The sequence below is a fragment of the Pecten maximus genome, chromosome 8, assembly GCF_902652985.1.
Source record: "Pecten maximus chromosome 8, xPecMax1.1, whole genome shotgun sequence".
Taxonomy (NCBI): domain Eukaryota; kingdom Metazoa; phylum Mollusca; class Bivalvia; order Pectinida; family Pectinidae; genus Pecten; species Pecten maximus.
Genome location: NC_047022.1, coordinates 11,555,462 through 11,576,757, shown reverse-complemented (window position 1 = coordinate 11,576,757; position 21,296 = coordinate 11,555,462). Strand labels below are relative to the sequence as shown.

Here is a 21,296-nt window from a genome sequence, read left to right as displayed (position 1 = left end):
ACTGACCACCTTGTCCACATAAATGAACAAGCCCTTTTTGTGGAATCTCAGCTGTAATGTAGAAATCAATGATATATAGTACATAACAATGTCGGCTTCTATAACAGTCTTCGGCTTGTTCTGTATGACACATGAATGTTTATGTTTGTACATATGTATACAATATTTATAATGTCACAGTTTCATGAATGTTGCATCAAGGAAAATGCCATGCATGAGCCTTCACATTTTCTATGTAATAGACATTGTTGAGGTATGGTACTATCAATAATACAAACAAAATCAATATTTTTTTTGTGTTAAAAGAGAGAAATGAAAAGTATGTTCACATTTTCCCCCTACCAATTTGCTTGTAAATTGGAATTTGTGCTTCAACAAACTTCACTATATCCTATTTTGTTGATCAGCACTTCCTACTAAATGTTCTATATAATCACGTTTAACAAATTAAAAAAGCGAAGCATAATCGTAGCATTCAGATAAACATAGCTTCATATAGACATTATTTAGACTGTAGTGATATTTTTTCTGATGGATTGGGCAATAATTCATAAAGTATAGGAGAATTCTAAGATAGACTCAAAATCACTGAAGAGTTAAGAAATATTATGTAAAAGCCTTTAGTGAAATACAAAAGGATTTAACTCACAAAACCTGGCACAAAAATCAAATACAATAGATTTTTTTTACTATTAATGTGTTCCAATTACAATTAATTATTTCCTTAACCTTGATATGTCTGTATTAATTAAGACACTCTATTACCTCCTGATTCGTACTCAGCCAAGTTCCTTGTTGTAGGTACATGAACCAATTAGGAAAATGTTTGTACTTAAACATTATTAACAGTAACATTTGCAGCTTTGATGGATAGGATGAAGTACTCTACTATATTCATCCACAAATAAACCCATTTCCACAAATAAGCCTTCTTCCTCAGTTTTGCAGAATTTATTTTAAAATGTTAAGCTGAAATTGGTTCACAAATAAGCCCTCCTCAAACTATAACATGTAAATTCAGAATTCAGAATTTTGTATTGCACAAAACACATCTACACTAGGGGAGGAGGTTTATTTGAAGATAAATACATACTTAACATTTACACTGCAGAAGGGAGTTAATTTGAGGATAAATATGGAAATAACTTTTTAAATTTGGCGAGGTAGGTTATTTGAGGATATACCCTGGTATAGCTACTATATGGTCGTTGACTGAAAATATTATAGTTCAGTGAACATGCAATTTGTTAAGATTTGGTTTCAATAGCTAATATATGGTGTAATGCAAATATATTTCTTATTAGAAAATCTTATTGAAAACTTTAAACCAACAAATATTTCATAGAGAATTAATCAATTATTTAAATTAAAATTTTAAAAATGCAATTGAAGTTTGTAATGGGAAGTAATAATGAAAAATATACTGGGGTTTGAACTAGTGACTCTATATAATTGCACTTTAATGAGACACCATACAACTGAACTGGATTCACACCGGTTAAAGAAATGAAGGTAGCTGATCTGTCAACTCATTTACACCATTTCCTCCTTCACGAAGTATTTCATTCAGAAGACGTTTTCCACAACCCAGATTATTTACTGGTTTGGCTACAGCAAAGCTGTTCACCATCCTATGGCTTACAGTTGGAACAGTTGGTAAACTGCACCAATTGTTTTCTCCCTCCATACTGTGCATCCAACAATAAATTTTGTCTTAAGTAGTTATATCAATGACAAGAAAACAATAAATATAGGCTCGTGTATTTCGCATCCAACATAATAACATCATTTCACAAAAGATTTGCTGATACGATTAATGCAACCTCAACATTGATATAAAACTGTTGATGTACAATAACATGAAGTAAGCACTTTTTCTCTAAATGTAAATACTGGACGGGTACCCTCTATCACAGGTAATGCTGCCGCCCAGGAAAAACCACGATCTACTGTGTAGAATGGAAACCTGTGTTCGATGGCATGCAATGCCTGTACAAGAGAACTACATCTTAATATAGCCATTGCTGAAGCCATTACCTCCAGAGTGGTGACCGAGCGTCATCACTACCCGATTATTCCAATGAACATAACTATAAAATAGTATATTTTCTCCAAAGCCAAAATGGTGGGAGGATGGGGCAACCACAAAATGTGCACAGTTAGAAACATGTCCTTACTGAACAACAGTGAGCCTCGCAATGTCCTAACTCTACACGCCACGTGTCGGAATCTACAACCTTATGTGCAATTAACAATATCATACCTGTACAGGTAATATCGCTTATAATCTTGAGAAGGGAGACAACTCTTACGACCTTATACACTTAATTGACTGTAATATTGTAAGAAATACATATCTTTAACAGGATGGAGCATTGAAAAATATTCTGCCCTCGCTAGTGATCTAGCTCTTGCTTTCTCTGTGTATAATCTATCACTAGTCTAAAGGAAAATTCCAACCAGATTGAACTGCTGGCAATACTCTACACTTTCATTAGAGTTTCATAGAGGAAAGACTGGAGAACCAGCACTTGTGTCGTTTTAGATAATGGTTATGTCCTTTGATGGTTACCTTACGGTACTATGCAATGGAGATCTTTACAATGTTCAGTTTTTGTTGTGCAAGATCATAGGAGTAAACCAATGAACTCATAGGAAATTAAATTATCACCCACACCTGTGGACTACTGTACTTTGGGATATTTTGGCATTAATTGCCAGAGTTTGGCGGTTTTTTACTCAAAATAGGGTGGTTAAATATTGCTGGGTCAAATTTTGGCGTTTACCATCATGTGTGTTAAATTTTGGCTCTTATAATTACCTGTAGTTAATGTAATTGATATGTTTGTTCATTACGCTAGCCTACGAAAGTCTATATATGTACATGTAGGAGCCATGTCCCGTGGACACATACACAGGGATTAAAAGCTGAAGCTAAGTGACAGGATTCAATCACCTACCTGAGATATAGCTTTGTTTGAATATGTTTTTTCTGAGAACATATCAGTATACTGTATAAGCCTTTTGTATTTCGTCTCACCTGGTTACAGTCTTCGCTTTGTACACAAGTTTATCGATTGATTGAGACGCGACTTGTCCTTGAACGTAGCTAATACAACAATCAATATGAAAACAATGTGAATAAATTTTTGACACATTTAGATGAAATTTTGGTGTGTTTAGTTTTGGATTATTCACCCCAGGCGCTAAATAAACCAAAATATAACCACATCCAAAATATCCCAAAGTACAGAAAGTGTACGGTAATGTAAACTGTCTGTCATGGTTATGTAAATGACATTTTCATTAAAGGGTTATGCTAACTGTAGTTTGAGAGAGCTTTTGTGGTACAGAAAGAAGTACTTTTACATACCCCTAAATGTCTTTTCATTAATGTTATTTCAAGCAGTAAGTGAGGTATTCACAAATTCTCTGAAGTCGTCACTGCCGGGGAGAATACCCAGTAAGGAATTAGGGTACCACAGTGGACAGGTGTTAAACTACCTGGATAATTTTACCCCTCCAGTAAGAAGGAAGTTCAATTGAGGTGAACCAACAAGATGCAGATCCCGATGGAGCTGCTGATGAGCAAGCTTGGGAACCCTGGGAGATACCAGGTGGCAGTGTTCTTACTGCTGGCGTTCAACTATATACCGGTGACCTTCAATCACCTTGTGATGGCTTTCTTCGGTTCTACCCCTCCTGTGTACTTCTGTACCAATCCAGATCTTCAGCCTTCCCCAACTCACAAGGGGCATTCCTTGAACCTACAGTCATGGGTGCCGACAAAAACATACACAGTAGCTAACCTGACCATTATTGGTGTTGAGTATGACAAGTGTTCAAGCACATACTTTCTACAGGATGGAGGTAATATGTCTGTTGATTGTACAGCGCAGATGGCGGGTATGTGGAACTACGCCAAGGGGCCACGGGAGTCTACTATTGTCACAGAGGTTAGTCATTTGATTTTCAATGAAATTTTATTAATTTCTTTTAACTTTAATTTAATTGATTTTAATTACTTCTTAATAACAAGGTGTTTTAAATTTCCTGTGGTCAAATTGCTTGTCTATTTTATTGTGCAATTTGTGAGACTTTCTCTAATAGGAAATTTTCAATTTCTTATGCAGGAGTGTGACAGATGTATAATTGTTTTTATTGGTTGTGGGTGAGAGGCCAATACAATTAGTAAGACACCTTTTAGATCTAAATGAAATAAAAATATTTTGTAGGGTATATATCACATTTGTTATTTATAAGAGTACTTTTTGTTTCAGTGGGACCTAGTGTGTGACTCATCTTTCCTGGCTAAGGTTGCCACGACAGTGTATTTCTCTGGCGTAATGGTGGGAGGGCTAGTGTTTGGTGTTGTAGCTGACAAGCTGGGACGGAAACCAGTGATGCTAATCACCTTGTATGTCCCTATCCTCGTCGGTATTGGCATCTCATTCGCCAACAGCTACATCCTCTTCCTGGTCCTCAGGTTCCTGCAGGGAGCCTTCATGCAGGTAAAATAGTACTTCATCGTTGATAGCAAACTTCACTACACTTCAAAGGCCCATATTAAGCTATAACATGCTTAGATTCAAGCTACATGTCCCTTTTTTTTGGACAATGAGTTTTTTATATAACATTAATAAACACTGAAACATGGTAGAATTGGTACTTAGTTTAAAGATCTTAAGAAGTTTTCTCATTTGAAGTTGATTTAAGTTTGAGCTAGGACAGAATATCAATTTGAGCATCTGGATTTATGAGTGCTGAATAGTTACAGTCTTTCAATAAGGCTGATACATTTTTTTTTTCAACCTGAGAAAAAAATCAACCAAGTATCGAAGTCTTAGGTTGATATTTTTTCAGGGTCAATTAAACCATGTACGGACTGAAACCTGAAGGCTATAATATGTTATTATAATGCTGGTATAACCTGTTATCAAGAATCACATGATACCTGTTTCAGCCAATCAGGACATGGAAAGCATGTTAATTTTAATAAATTTAATCAATTTTAATAAACGTAGGTTTTGATTAATTATAAGAATCCAACAACACCGTAAGAAAGTGAATCATTTCAAAATCTAACGTACAGGAGACTATAATAAAGTTGAAACTAATTGGTAACACTCGAGTATGTAGCCCGAGTTTCCTCTGGCCCTGTCACCATGTCTGGTATAGACATGGTGACAGGGCCAGAGGAAACTCGGGCTATCGAGTATGTTGCAGTTATTATCCCCTCTATATAACTTACAATAGTTGATAACGGAATTGTAGGGTCTACAGACATCTACTTACGTCCTTGCGATGGAGCTATTCTTGCCTCAGTACAGAGGAGTGGCGGGGGCAGTGCTGGAGTGTTACTGGGGCGTTACCGTGGTGATGTTAGCTGGTGTGGCCTATCTGCTGCAGTCCTGGCGATACATACAGCTGGCTATTACCCTGCCCAGCCTTCTGGCCCTTCCTTACATTTGGTAAGACATAGTTTTGAACTACATTTATAGCAGCCTCTGTCAATAAAAACTAAACTTGGTGAGGGTGTACACCTTCTTGAAATTCCTCGAATGTGATTCCCACATGAACTCGGACCTGATGAGAAAGGTTCCATTTTGTAACTAGGGAATTGTTTTTCAAAGCAACATGTTTTCTGCAGTCAATAGTAATAAAGACAGGGAATCATTTTTCACATGACAATATATAAATGTTAATTTTTTTAAAATGTTTTTTTCTTTTTAAATTCATTATTATCATTCATAAACCACACCAACAGTGTTTCATACCCATGCCATTCCGTAGTTAACAGCTTTCTGCATGGTGATTGTGAAAGAACTGTTTCAAATACACCCTATACATAATATAAAAAACATTTAAAAATCAGACATCGATAATATGAAAAAAAAGATGTGTATTTGTCCGTTAATTTCATTGACCATTAGTAGCACATGTATTGCATGTTTTGTTGGAGACTCCCATGACAGGAATTCCCAGAATATGTTTTACACAAAAGTCCCGAGGTTCAATATGTATGTTGGTATTTGATCGGTTGATATTTTTAGAGTTGAAACAAGTTTCTCTGTACCAATCGTCCCATGATCTTTGTCCGCGAGCGTCGGGGTTAGGGTCAGATCTGCCTTTGTAAGGTTGACATCTGTCATTAAGTACATTAAATATATCGGTGATTAACTTGGAATTTTTCACATGAATGTACTTTTAATTGTTCCCTGAACAGGTTGATTCCAGAATCCCCTCGTTGGTTGCTGACAAGACATCAGTTCAGTGAGACAGAGAAGTGGATAGGCAAAATGACAAAATACAACAAATTGGAGTACCCATCCCAGGTGATGGAAGACATCAAGCTCCATTTGGACAAGAGTGAAGCTTCATCGGTGCGCCAGTACACATTCATGGACTTGGTTGCCACGCCGCGGATCAGGACACGCAGCTTCATACTGTTTTACCTTTGGTAATCACAGGCTGTTCCAAACTGTTGAAATAATATTTATATGTTACACTGGTACATATTAAATATTCTATAACCTGAACCTTCGTAAATGTAGTAACGATTTCTCTACTCTTGGCTGTAAATATTTAGGATTTAGGATAGTAACATGTAGAATTTGTTTGTATCTGACAGCATCTGTACCAAAGTACAGTACTGTAAACACATTCACATGTCATACTCAAATCTTAGAGCATAACTGAATTTAGACAGATAACTACAATGATGAAGAGACATACAAAACCTGCAATTAGCACATTCATAATTTAGTGGAATAATTCAAGCACGAATACCTCTGAAATGATATTACCTCCAAAATTTGTATGTTTACAGTAATTGTGTTGCCTGTCTTCAGACAGATGATTTGTTTTTTTTTCTGTACAACTGATTGATGCTTCTAGGTTTGCTGTAGCTGTTGGTTATTATGGGCTGTCCCTAAGTGTGACCAGTCTCCCCGGCAACAAGTATTTCAACTTTGCCACAAGTGGATCAGTGGAGTTGGTGGCATTCATCCTGGTGGTGATCATCATCAAAAGGTAGGTCAGAGTTCTAGTGTCAGAGGTCATCACACAGTAGGTCAGAGTTTGAGTGTCAGAGGTCATCACACAGTAGGTCAGAGTTCTAGTGTCTGAGGTCATCACACAGTAGGTCAGAGTTCTAGTGTCAGAGGTCATCAAACAGTAGGTCAGAGTTTGAGTGTCACAGGTCATCAAACAGTAGATCAGAGTTCTAGTGTCAGAGGTCATTGAAAGGTAGGGCAGAGTTCTAGTGTCAGAGGTCATCAAACAGTAGGTCAGAGTTCTAGTGTCAGAGGTCAGCACACAGTAGGTCAGAGTTCTAGTGTCAGAGGTCATCAAACAGTAGGTTAGAGTTCGAGTGTCAGAGGTCATCAAACAGTAGGTCAGAGTTCTAGTGTCAGAGGCCATCCTTAAACAATAGAGCGGAGTTCTATTGTCAGAGGTCATCAAACAGTAAGTCAGAGTTCAGGGCCCAGTTGTTCAAAAGGTGATTAGGCTAGTAACATTTTAACAACATTTTTCAAATCCTGATATAATAATTTCTGGTAGAACTAGCTAGCTTGACAAAACTTTATGAAATTCTGCAATTATTAATTCTCGTCAAACTGGCATAATTTAACAATGATATACTCATGGGTTTTGCAACAAATGGGAAATGAATTTTTCACTAATCAAGTGATTAAGCTAATCAACTTTTGAACAACTGGGCCATGGTGTCAGAGGTCATCAAGCAGTAGGTCAGAGTTCTTGTGACATAGGTCATCAAACGGTAGGTCAGCGTTCTAGTGTCAGAGGTCATCAAATGGAAGGTCAGAGTTCTAGTGACAAAAAAGATAACAGATCATTAAAAGGTAGGTCAGAGTTCTAGTGTCAGAGGTCATCAAATGGTAGGTCAGAGTTCTGGTGTCAGAGGTCATCAAATGGTAGGTCAAAGTTCAAGTGTCAAAGGTCATCAAACCGTGGGTATTAGGTCATATATTATATAGACATGAAATGATAGGCAGAGGTCACTGACATGTTAAACCCATTGCTGCCAAACTTTTCTAATTTAGAGGGAAGCTCTATTTTTTCTTTTTCCCACCCATGGAAATTCCACAATGATTTACTAATCCAGTATTAGGTCAGCATATAGTTGGTCAGGTCAAACATTCTACCTAAATATCTTTTAAAATTTTGTGTAAATAGAAAATTAGCCATAAAAAGTTTTAATTGTTTCTGTATTAGGTTTAAATCATATGAATTCAAAATTATACACAATGCACGGGTTAAAAGTCGCACATGTTTTAGAAAAAATGTTTTTTTTTTTTTATAATAAAGTTAAGATTACTGTGAATTTTAAAATCCAATGACTATTATGAAACTTAGGAGGAAAACAGAAATACATTTAAGTTTTGATGCTATTTAATAGATTTGGAAGACGGATATCATTGCTGACTTTCTTCATGATAGGGGCTACTTCCTGTATAACTGCTGGGGTGTTGTCATTCTTCAGTGAGCACGGTAGGTTTTATTGTAAGATCTGTAATGTATTTCTACAAAAGATCTATGATGTTAAACTATTGGTGGATTCTCGCAGGTTTAACCAGACAATATATTTTTAGGAAAAATCATTATGTTGTACATTTTCATCTTATACAAAGATTTTTTTTTTTAAATACATGTACAAATATATTTGTTTGATGAAATGCATTAACTATTATTATAATATGAAATGCTGTACATGTATTGACATATGCATGTAGGGGCATGTGCCTCAAGTCAAATTATCATCCTTTACTAGTTAATCCATAATACTTTTAATGATAATTTTACCTTTAGAAAAAACAAATTCTGTATCCTGTGTGGAGATATTATCTAATTGTATACAGACAGAGTATCTAACTGTATACAGACATAGAGTATCTAACTGTATACAGACATAGAGTATCTAACTGTGTACAGACATAGAGTATCTAACTGTATACAGACATAGGGTATCTAACTGTATACAGACATAGAGTATCTAACTGTATACAGACAGAGTATCTAACTGTATACATACATAGAGTATCTAACTGTTTACAGACATGGAGTATCTAACTGTATTCATAGAGTATCTAACTGTGTACAGACATAGAGTATCTAACTGTATACAGACATAGAGTATTTAACTGTATACAGACATAGAGTATCTAACTGTATACAGACATAGAGTATCTAACTGTATACAGACAGAGTATCTAACTGTATACAGACATAGAGTATCTAACTGTATACAGACATAGGGTATCTAACTGTTTACAGACATATAGTATCTAACTGTATACAGACAGAGTATCTAACTGTATACAGACATAGGGTATCTAACTGTATACAGACATAGAGTATCTAACTGTATACAGACATAGAGTATCTAACTGTATACAGACATAGAGTATCTAACTGTATACAGACAGATTATCTAACTATGTACAGACATAGAGTATCTAACTGTATACAGACACAGAGTATCTAACTGTATACAGACATAGGGTATCTAACTGTTTACAGACATAGAGTATCTAACTGTATACAGACATAGAGTATCTAATTGTATACAGACATAGGGTATCTAACTGTATACAGACATAGGATATCTAACTGTATACAGACATAGAGTATCTAACTGTATACAGACAGAGTATCTAACTGTATACAGACATAGGGTATCTAACTGTTTACAGACAGAGTATCTAACTGTATACAGACATAGGGTATCTAACTGTTTACAGACATAGAGTATCTAACTGTATACAGACATAGAGTATCTAATTGTATACAGACATAGGATATCTAACTGTATACAGACATAGAGTATCTAGCTGTATACAGACATAGAGTATCTAACTGTATACAGACATAGGGTATCTAACTGTATACAGACATAGAGTATCTAACTGTATACAGACATAGAGTATCTAACTGTATACAGACATAGAGTATCTAACTGTATACAGACATAGAGTATCTAACTGTATACAGACATAGAGTATCTAACTGTATACAGACATAGAGTATCTAACTGTATACAGACATAGAGTATCTAACTGTATACAGACATAGAGTATCTAACTGTATACAGACATAGAGTATCTAACTGTATACAGACATAGAGTATCTAACTGTATACAGACATAGAGTATCTAACTGTATACAGACATAGGGTATCTAACTGTATACAGACATAGAGTATCTAACTGTATACAGACATAGAGTATCTAACTGTATACAGACATAGAGTATCTAACTGTATACAGACATAGAGTATCTAACTGTATACAGACATAGAGTATCTAACTGTGTACAGACATAGAGTATCTAACTGTATACAGACATAGAGTATCTAACTGTATACAGACATAGAGTATCTAACTGTATACAGACATAGAGTATCTAACTGTATACAGACATAGAGTATCTAACTGTATACAGACATAGAGTATCTAACTGTATACAGACATAGGGTATCTAACTGTATACAGACATAGAGTATCTAACTGTATACAGACATAGAGTATCTAACTGTATACAGACATAGAGTATCTAACTGTATACAGACATAGAGTATCTAACTGTATACAGACATAGAGTATCTAACTGTATACAGACATAGAGTATCTAACTGTATACAGACATAGAGTATCTAACTGTATACAGACATAGGGTATCTAACTGTATACAGACATAGAGTATCTAACTGTATACAGACATAGAGTATCTAACTGTATACAGACATAGGGTATCTAACTGTATACAGACATAGAGTATCTAACTGTATACAGACATAGGGTATCTAACTGTATACAGACATAGAGTATCTAACTGTATACAGACATAGAGTATCTAACTGTATACAGACATAGAGTATCTAACTGTATACAGACATAGGGTATCTAACTGTATACAGACATAGAGTATCTAACTGTATACAGACATAGGGTATCTAACTGTATACAGACATAGAGTATCTAACTGTATACAGACATAGGTATCTAACTGTATACAGACATAGGGTATCTAACTGTATACAGACATAGAGTATCTAACTGTATACAGACATAGGGTATCTAACTGTATACAGACATATGGTATCTAACTGTATACAGACATAGAGTATCTAACTGTATACAGACATAGAGTATCTAACTGTATACAGACATAGAGTATCTAACTGTATACAGACATAGAGTATCTAACTGTATACAGACATAGAGTATCTAACTGTATACAGACATAGAGTATCTAACTGTATACAGACATAGAGTATCTAACTGTATACAGACATAGAGTATCTAACTGTATACAGACATAGAGTATCTAACTGTATACAGACATAGAGTATCTAACTGTATACAGACATAGGGTATCTAACTGTATACAGACATAGAGTATCTAACTGTATACAGACATAGAGTATCTAACTGTATACAGACATAGAGTATCTAACTGTATACAGACATAGAGTATCTAACTGTATACAGACATAGAGTATCTAACTGTATACAGACATAGAGTATCTAACTGTATACAGACATAGAGTATCTAACTGTATACAGACATAGAGTATCTAACTGTATACAGACAGAGTATCTAACTGTATACAGACATAGAGTATCTAACTGTATACAGACAGATTATCTAACTGTATACAGACATAGAGTATCTAACTGTATACAGACATAGAGTATCTAACTGTATACAGACATAGAGTATCTAACTGTATACAGACATAGAGTATCTAACTGTATACAGACATAGAGTATCTAACTGTATACAGACATAGAGTATCTAACTGTATACAGACATAGAGTATCTAACTGTATACAGACATAGAGTATCTAACTGTATACAGACATAGAGTATCTAACTGTATACAGACATAGAGTATCTAACTGTATACAGACATAGAGTATCTAACTGTATACAGACATAGAGTATCTAACTGTATACAGACATAGAGTATCTAACTGTATACAGACATAGAGTATCTAACTGTATACAGACATAGAGTATCTAACTGTATACAGACATAGAGTATCTAACTGTATACAGACATAGAGTATCTAACTGTATACAGACATAGAGTATCTAACTGTATACAGACATAGGGTATCTAACTGTATACAGACATAGAGTATCTAACTGTATACAGACATAGAGTATCTAACTGTATACAGACATAGGGTATCTAACTGTATACAGACATAGAGTATCTAACTGTATACAGACATAGAGTATCTAACTGTATACAGACATAGGGTATCTAACTGTATACAGACATAGGGTATCTAACTGTATACAGACATAGAGTATCTAACTGTATACAGACATAGAGTATCTAACTGTATACAGACATAGAGTATCTAACTGTATACAGACATAGGGTATCTAACTGTATACAGACATAGAGTATCTAACTGTATACAGACATAGAGTATCTAACTGTATACAGACATAGAGTATCTAACTGTATACAGACATAGAGTATCTAACTGTATACAGACATAGAGTATCTAACTGTATACAGACATAGGGTATCTAACTGTATACAGACATAGGGTATCTAACTGTATACAGACATAGGGTATCTAACTGTATACAGACATAGAGTATCTAACTGTATACAGACATAGAGTATCTAACTGTATACAGACATAGAGTATCTAACTGTATACAGACATAGAGTATCTAACTGTATACAGACATAGAGTATCTAACTGTATACAGACATAGAGTATCTAACTGTATACAGACATAGGGTATCTAACTGTATACAGACATAGAGTATCTAACTGTATACAGACATAGAGTATCTAACTGTATACAGACATAGAGTATCTAACTGTATACAGACATAGAGTATCTAACTGTATACAGACATAGAGTATCTAACTGTATACAGACATAGAGTATCTAACTGTATACAGACATAGAGTATCTAACTGTATACAGACATAGAGTATCTAACTGTATACAGACATAGGGTATCTAACTGTATACAGACATAGAGTATCTAACTGTATACAGACATAGAGTATCTAACTGTATACAGACATAGAGTATCTAACTGTATACAGACATAGAGTATCTAACTGTATACAGACATAGAGTATCTAACTGTATACAGACATAGAGTATCTAACTGTATACAGACATAGAGTATCTAACTGTATACAGACATAGAGTATCTAACTGTATACAGACATAGAGTATCTAACTGTATACAGACATAGAGTATCTAACTGTATACAGACATAGAGTATCTAACTGTATACAGACATAGAGTATCTAACTGTATACAGACAGAGTATCTAACTGTATACAGACATAGGGTATCTAACTGTATACAGACATAGGGTATCTAACTGTATACAGACATAGGAGTATCTAACTGTATACAGACATAGAGTATCTAACTGTATACAGACATAGAGTATCTAACTGTATACAGACATAGAGTATCTAACTGTATACAGACATAGAGTATCTAACTGTATACAGACATAGAGTATCTAACTGTATACAGACATAGAGTATCTAACTGTATACAGACATAGAGTATCTAACTGTATACAGACATAGAGTATCTAACTGTATACAGACATAGAGTATCTAACTGTATACAGACATAGAGTATCTAACTGTATACAGACATAGAGTATCTAACTGTATACAGACATAGAGTATCTAACTGTATACAGACATAGAGTATCTAACTGTATACAGACATAGAGTATCTAACTGTATACAGACATAGAGTATCTAACTGTATACAGACATAGAGTATCTAACTGTATACAGACATAGAGTATCTAACTGTATACAGACATATGAGTATCTAACTGTATACAGACATAGAGTATCTAACTGTATACAGACATAGAGTATCTAACTGTATACAGACATAGAGTATCTAACTGTATACAGACATAGAGTATCTAACTGTATACAGACATAGGGTATCTAACTGTATACAGACATAGAGTATCTAACTGTATACAGACATAGAGTATCTAACTGTATACAGACATAGAGTATCTAACTGTATACAGACATAGAGTATCTAACTGTATACAGACATAGAGTATCTAACTGTATACAGACATAGAGTATCTAACTGTATACAGACATAGAGTATCTAACTGTATACAGACATAGAGTATCTAACTGTATACAGACATAGAGTATCTAACTGTATACAGACATAGAGTATCTAACTGTATACAGACATAGAGTATCTAACTGTATACAGACATAGAGTATCTAACTGTATACAGACATAGAGTATCTAACTGTATACAGACATAGAGTATCTAACTGTATACAGACATAGAGTATCTAACTGTATACAGACATAGAGTATCTAACTGTGTACAGACATAGAGTATCTAACTGTATACAGACATAGAGTATCTAACTGTATACAGACAGAGTATCTAACTGTATACAGACATAGAGTTATCTAACTGTATACAGACATAGAGTATCTAACTGTGTACAGACATAGAGTATCTAACTTTATACAGACATAGAGTATCTAACTGTATACAGACATAGAGTATCTAACTGTATACAGACATAGAGTATCTAACTGTATACAGACATAGAGTATCTAACTGTATACAGACATAGAGTATCTAACTGTATACAGACATAGAGTATCTAACTGTATACAGACATAGAGTATCTAACTGTATACAGACATAGAGTATCTAACTGTATACAGACATAGAGTATCTAACTGTATACAGACATAGAGTATCTAACTGTATACAGACATAGAGTATCTAACTGTATACAGACATAGAGTATCTAACTGTATACAGACATAGAGTATCTAACTGTATACAGACATAGAGTATCTAACTGTATACAGACATAGGGTATCTAACTGTATACAGACATAGAGTATCTAACTGTATACAGACATAGGGTATCTAACTGTATACAGACATAGAGTATCTAACTGTATACAGACATAGAGTATCTAACTGTATACAGACATAGAGTATCTAACTGTATACAGACATAGAGTATCTAACTGTATACAGACATAGAGTATCTAACTGTATACAGACATAGGAGTATCTAACTGTATACAGACATAGGTATCTAACTGTATACAGACATAGAGTATCTAACTGTATACAGACATAGAGTATCTAACTGTATACAGACATAGAGTATCTAACTGTATACAGACATAGAGTATCTAACTGTATACAGACATAGAGTTATCTAACTGTATACAGACATAGAGTATCTAACTGTATACAGACATAGAGTATCTAACTGTATACAGACATAGAGTATCTAACTGTATACAGACATAGAGTATCTAACTGTATACAGACATAGAGTATCTAACTGTATACAGACATAGAGTATCTAACTGTATACAGACAGAGTATCTAACTGTATACAGACAAAGAGTATCTAACTGTATACAGACATATGAGTATCTAACTGTATACAGACATATGAGTAACTAACTGTATACAGACATAGGGTATCTAACTGTATACATACATAGAGTATCTAACTGTATACAGACATATGAGTAACTAACTGTATACAGACATAGGGTATCTAACTGTATACAGACATAGAGTATCTAACTGTATACAGACATAGAGTATCTAACTGTATACAGACATAGAGTATCTAACTGTATACAGACATAGAGGTATCTAACTGTATACAGACATAGAGTATCTAACTGTATACAGACATAGAGTATCTAACTGTATACAGACATAGAGTATTTAACTGTTTACTCTCAATCGAACATTAATGGTTGTCAAAAAGTATATGGCATATAAGTCATCCAAATTATCTCAATCAGCAGATCATCATACCATTGCAAACTCCAGTGAATATTTGAGGTGTGATTCAATACCTACCAGGGGTGGTTTACTGAGTAAACTGAGATCATGCACACACCAACTTGTACTGTTGTGGCTGTGTGTTCTGGGTAATAATACTTTATTAACATGTGACAGGCTATGATGTTCAATAAGGTTGCCGCCAGCCTTTACTATGAGACCCCACCTCCAAATGACACCTGCTGTCTACCAGCCACTAATCAGTTAACAAAACTCCCATACAGTGTATATGTATATCCTGAATAGTAGATATATTGTATATTTTTTAGATATTTAAACATGAATTAAAGTTTTAATATTAGGCTATCCTATATTGCTGTGTTTCAGGGTCCAAGATGTCTCAGTTCTCCACAGGATTTGCTATATTTGGGAAGTTTGGTATGGGTGGAGTGTTCAGCCTTACCTTTCTGTACACCTCTGAGTTGTACCCTACTGTTATAAGGTAAAATGGTTACCCAGAACGGACATTTATATGAATGTTGGTAAGGCATGTAAAACCGGCATAAAATCTGACATTTTTTGTTTATTTAAGGAATGCATTTAATTTTTGTAGCATCCATGAAGTTATAGCAATATTTGGATATATTCTATTAATCATGGTGTTATTCATTTTCTTTTCCTCACAAGCTCAGGAAGACCAGAGTTATTTTTCACATTTGCATGCTTACATAATATATTTGTTAACAGGTGATGATTAAACTATCTATTCTGACAGTATGTTATAAACAGCTGAAACCCTAAACCATGTAAATAACTACCAGTCTATATCACCTGTGTACTCCGACGCTGTCTTATCCACCCTAAACCATGTAAATAACTACCAGTCTATATCACCTGTGTACTCCGACGCTGTCTTATCCACCCTAAACCATGTAAATAACTACCAGTCTATATCACCTGTGTACTCCGACGCTGTCTTATCCACCCTAAACCATGTAAATAACTACCAGTCTATATCACCTGTGTACTCAGACACTGTCTTATCCACCCTAAACCATGTAAATAACTACCAGTCTATATCACCTGTGTACTCCGACGCTGTCTTATCCACCCTAAACCATGTAAATAACTACCAGTCTATATCACCTGTGTACTCCGACGCTGTCTTATCCACCCTAAACCATGTAAATAACTACCAGTCTATATCACCTGTGTACTCCGACGCTGTCTTATCCACCCTAAACCATGTAAATAACTACCAGTCTATATCACCTGTGTACTCAGACACTGTCTTATCCACCCTAAACCATGTAAATAACTACCAGTCTATATCACCTGTGTACTCAGACACTGTCTTATCCACCCTAAACCATGTAAATAACTACCAGTCTATATCACCTGTGTACTCAGACACTGTCTTATCCAATCAATTCCACAGCGTGTCGGATTAGATAAACTTAACAATGTTATTCTCACATATTTTCAGAAACCTCTTTTTAGGCTTTTAAAACATTTAATGACTAATTGAAAAAATGTGTTGTCCTAAGTCATAAGTAAATTGCAAAATCAAAGAATTGCTTGAACTTTGCCCACACCACATCGATAACATCTGTAAGTATTTTGACCACTACTGCGATCTTCCTCATTCCATTGACTTGAATGAGGTCCGTGTACCGGATAGGGACCCAGGCTGTCTTGAACATGGAATTTGGGCGGCCATTTTCATCGTCTCTATCAGCTGATCCTCAACGAGGAGGTTCAGACTTCCAGGGGTCTATGACTCACTCCCGAGGTCACAATACCACTGGTAAATCAACCTGGCTAGTCTCAGTCCTGAGGTCACGGGCCCCAGGTAAATTCACCTTGGGAGTCTCGGTCCTAAAGTCATGGGATCACAGGTAAATCCACCTTGGGAGTCTCAGTCCTGAGGTCACGGGGCCCAGGTAAATCCACCTTGGGAGTCTCAGTCCTGAGGTCACAGACCCCAGGTAAATCCACCTTGGGAGTCTCAGTCCTGAGGTCACAGACCCCAGGTAAATCCACCTTGGGAGTCTCGGTCCTGAGGTCACGGGCCCCAGGTAAATCCACCTTGGGAGTCTCGGTCCTGAGGTCACAGACCCCAGGTAAATCCACCTTGGGAGTCTCGGTCCTGAGGTCACGGGATCACAGGTAAATCCACCTTGGGAGTCTCGGTCCTGAGATCACGGGCCCCAGGTAAATCCACCTTGGGAGTCTCGGTCCTGAGGTCACGGGATCACAGGTAAATCCACTTTGGTAGCCTCGGTCCTACTGAGGAAAATCACATTTGTGGTCAAAATATTTAGGTACATTGTATGTAATTGATGTGTTGTGAGCAAAAGCTCAAAGCAATGCTTTGATTCTACTACCAACACAGATGAACTTTCATTGAAGTTTTTAACAGCTGTCCCTGATACTGAAAATGTATGTTATTTGTCTGTATACTTGAACTTGTAGAAACATTGGAATGGGAAGCTGTGCGTTCTGGGCTCGGTTTGGAGGAGTTGTGGCACCACTTGTCCTTATGCTCGTAAGATTTCTAATAATAATCTCGATAATAGTGTTATAATAGATCAAATTATATCATGATAAAAGGGTTAAGGATGTCATTTCCGAGATAAAAAAAAAACAGAAGTTTTATCTGTCATAAGTCACAACAATTCAATTCGATTTATAGATAATTTAACATTTGTCTGCTTTTTGTTGTACCAATGTAAAATTAATTCTGAGAAATATTTATTTACCTTTTTTATGCCCCGGCCATGAAATGAGGGTGCATATACATGTACGTGTTACCCATATATGTCTGTCTTGTCTCCTCCCGCCTCATTCCGTCCAGTCCTGTACCTATGCAATCTATATAACTAGCTAATCTCAGGAACTGCTGATATGATCCTCACCAATTTGTGTTTCGGGGTGTCAAGTGGCAAGCAAGGGCATTTTTGTTTGACAGACATTTTCTAGTCTGTCGTAAAATTACTATGTAAACAGAGCAATGTCATAGAAATATCAAAACATAATTATATAGAAAAGTCACTTAATTTTGAAGAAAAAATATTCTGTATTGTTCATTGTAATAGGGAGACGTTACCCATAAGTCGATATCTGTGGTGGTGTTTGGCTGCATCGCAATGATCGGTGGATTTATCACTCTCCTTCTCCCTGAAACTCTCGGACAAAAACTTCCGGATACTATTGGAGACACAGAGAGTTTCCGAAGCTACAGAGAGGACCAGGAAGAGGATGTTGCTGTGAAACAGACGCTAGCTCCGGGAGACGAGGAAGTCATTGTCATGACAGACAAGTAGCGAACTAGCCCTGATCCTCAGTCTACCAGTGGCTTTGCTTGATTTTAGAATGAGCTTCTCGTTAGTGGTGAATTGCTTATTACTGTATAGATGGTTAGCTTTGCAGGGGTAATATTTCCTGTTTTTCCAGGTGAAAACTAGTTCATGGGTTTTAAATATTTGCCCAATGTCAGTAAATCAAGAAACAAGTCAAGCACACATCTTCATTAATATAATAGTTAAAAGCTTATGATATGGATATTTGATTTTTTCTTTAATTAAATTCAATGACTATTAGATAAATATTTAATTTCTTGCTAATTTTACCAACTGTACAGTATACATTGGAAAGTTGATCTTTAGAATTGCCTTAGCAAGTTTTATTTTTATTTTATATAGTTTTACATGTGTGAGATGAATATTTTTATTACATTAACATATATGTCAGGAGTCACTGACATGTGTACAAGTTTTGGAACATTTATGTTTTATCAATGGAGGAAGATATCTCTTGATTTGAAAAATATTGGAGATAAACGATGTATTTATATTGACAAAAGTTTTTTATTGTCTGAACAATATTAGTTTTTGTTATTTTCAATATTTTGTTTTGGTTTACTTACAAGACGACTTACCAGATTTATGACACATGATTTATTTTTGGGCTTTTTCAACTGTTAAAAACACTTCTTTTTGGATTACCCAAAAAACTATTATACCACAGTATAAATTATCTCCTGAAAACAACCTAGTACACAGTAGAACAAACTCGTCTACATTTATAATTAAATAGTCCATGTACAACCGTAAAAGATTTTTTGAGGGGTAAAATTTTTCATGGTTTTAGTAAAGTGGGACGGATCATATATTTTTTTGCAAAAATTATGGAATGGACCACATTTTTCTCCAATTCATTTTTCAATTTGTTTTATTTTCATGATTTTATTTTATCATGAAAAAAGCTAGTTAAAACTTCATGGAATATTTACAACTTTTTCAATACAAAATGTGGTGCAGCCATGATGGTACCGAATTTATGGAGAACCATGTAAAAAGAATTTGTGAGTGTGAAGTATGTTTAATTGTGTGAACCTTAAGCATACTTGTCCTAATTTTATATCACTGAATATTGTTTTATATATATATATATGTTGTAAATTAATGTTGTCTTGCATATAAAAACCTACGCTGTTCTAGGGCAGGTTGTACAACTGTTTTAGCCAGATATACAATGGTATTATGACAGCCAACCATCTGCATTTATCTCTACAGGAACCCTATGGTCATTTATCGGTAACCCTACAGGAGCCTTGTGGTCATTTATCGGTGACCCTACAGGAGCCCTGTGGTCATTTATCGGTGACCCTACAGGAACCTTGTGGTCATTTATCGGTGACCCTACAGGAGCCCTGTGGTCATTCCACAGTGACCCTACAGGAACCGTGTGGTCATTTCTAGGTTATCCTACAAGAAATTATGGCCATTTTTAGGTAGCCCTACAAGAACTCTGAGGTCATTTGTAGGTAACCCTACAGGAACATATGGTCAATTCAATGTAATGATACAGGAACCCTATGGTCCTTTCTAGGTAACCCTACATAAACCTTGTTGTCAATTGAAGGTTACCCTAAAGGAACCTTGTGGTCATTTCTAGGTAACCCTGTAACCCTATAGGAACCCCGAGGCCATTTCTAGGTAACCCTGTAACCCTATAGGAACCCCGAGGCCATTTCTAGGTAACCCTGTAACCCTATAGGAACCCTGAGGCCATTTCTAGGTAACCCTGTAACCCTATAGGAACCCTGTGGTCATTTCTAGGTAACCCTGCAACCCTATAGGAACCCTGTGGTCATTTCTAGGTTCTGGTAATTGCTAGATTAATTGCAGCAAAAGTTTGGTTAAAATTGGTATACAATCAATTTGAGCTAATGGCTTGTTTGAGCATGGAATCATTTTGAAATGGTGCCATATTGATAAAGGTATGCTTTAATTGACTATATTTGGTTTATATGCCATGTTCTTATATGATGTTCGGTTGTCATTTTGCCGCTGTGCCATAACAGTAGTACTACCTTCTTTCTGAAAAAAACAAAGCTCTAAAAAACCAAAATAAAAAGAAGTAGCCAGTGTTTGT

At 35.5% G+C, this 21,296-nt stretch overlaps 1 protein-coding gene across 1 annotated transcript; it reads left to right on the top strand.

The window, feature by feature from the left end:
• The first annotated feature begins 3,406 nt into the window (after positions 1–3,406).
• On the top strand, positions 3,407–20,573 carry LOC117332460 (organic cation transporter protein-like). Its single transcript, XM_033891376.1, has 9 exons — positions 3,407–3,956; positions 4,281–4,511; positions 5,275–5,471; positions 6,227–6,460; positions 6,898–7,032; positions 8,423–8,514; positions 16,245–16,359; positions 18,333–18,405; positions 18,956–20,573. The coding sequence occupies exons 1-9, from the start codon at positions 3,561–3,563 to the stop codon at positions 19,181–19,183; spliced, it is 1,701 nt and encodes a 566-aa protein (XP_033747267.1). The 5' UTR covers positions 3,407–3,560; the 3' UTR covers positions 19,184–20,573.
• Positions 20,574–21,296: the final 723 nt, after the last annotated feature.

Excerpts from the sequence above, each read along its gene's own strand:
- LOC117332460 (XM_033891376.1), top strand. The coding sequence starts at position 3,561 with ATGCAGATCCCGATGGAGCTGCTGATGAGCAAGCTTGGGAACCCTGGG. Across the intron at positions 3,957-4,280 it reads AGTCTACTATTGTCACAGAG|TGGGACCTAGTGTGTGACTC; the intron begins GTTAGTCATTTG and ends TTTTTGTTTCAG. Across the intron at positions 18,406-18,955 it reads CACCACTTGTCCTTATGCTC|GGAGACGTTACCCATAAGTC; the intron begins GTAAGATTTCTA and ends TCATTGTAATAG.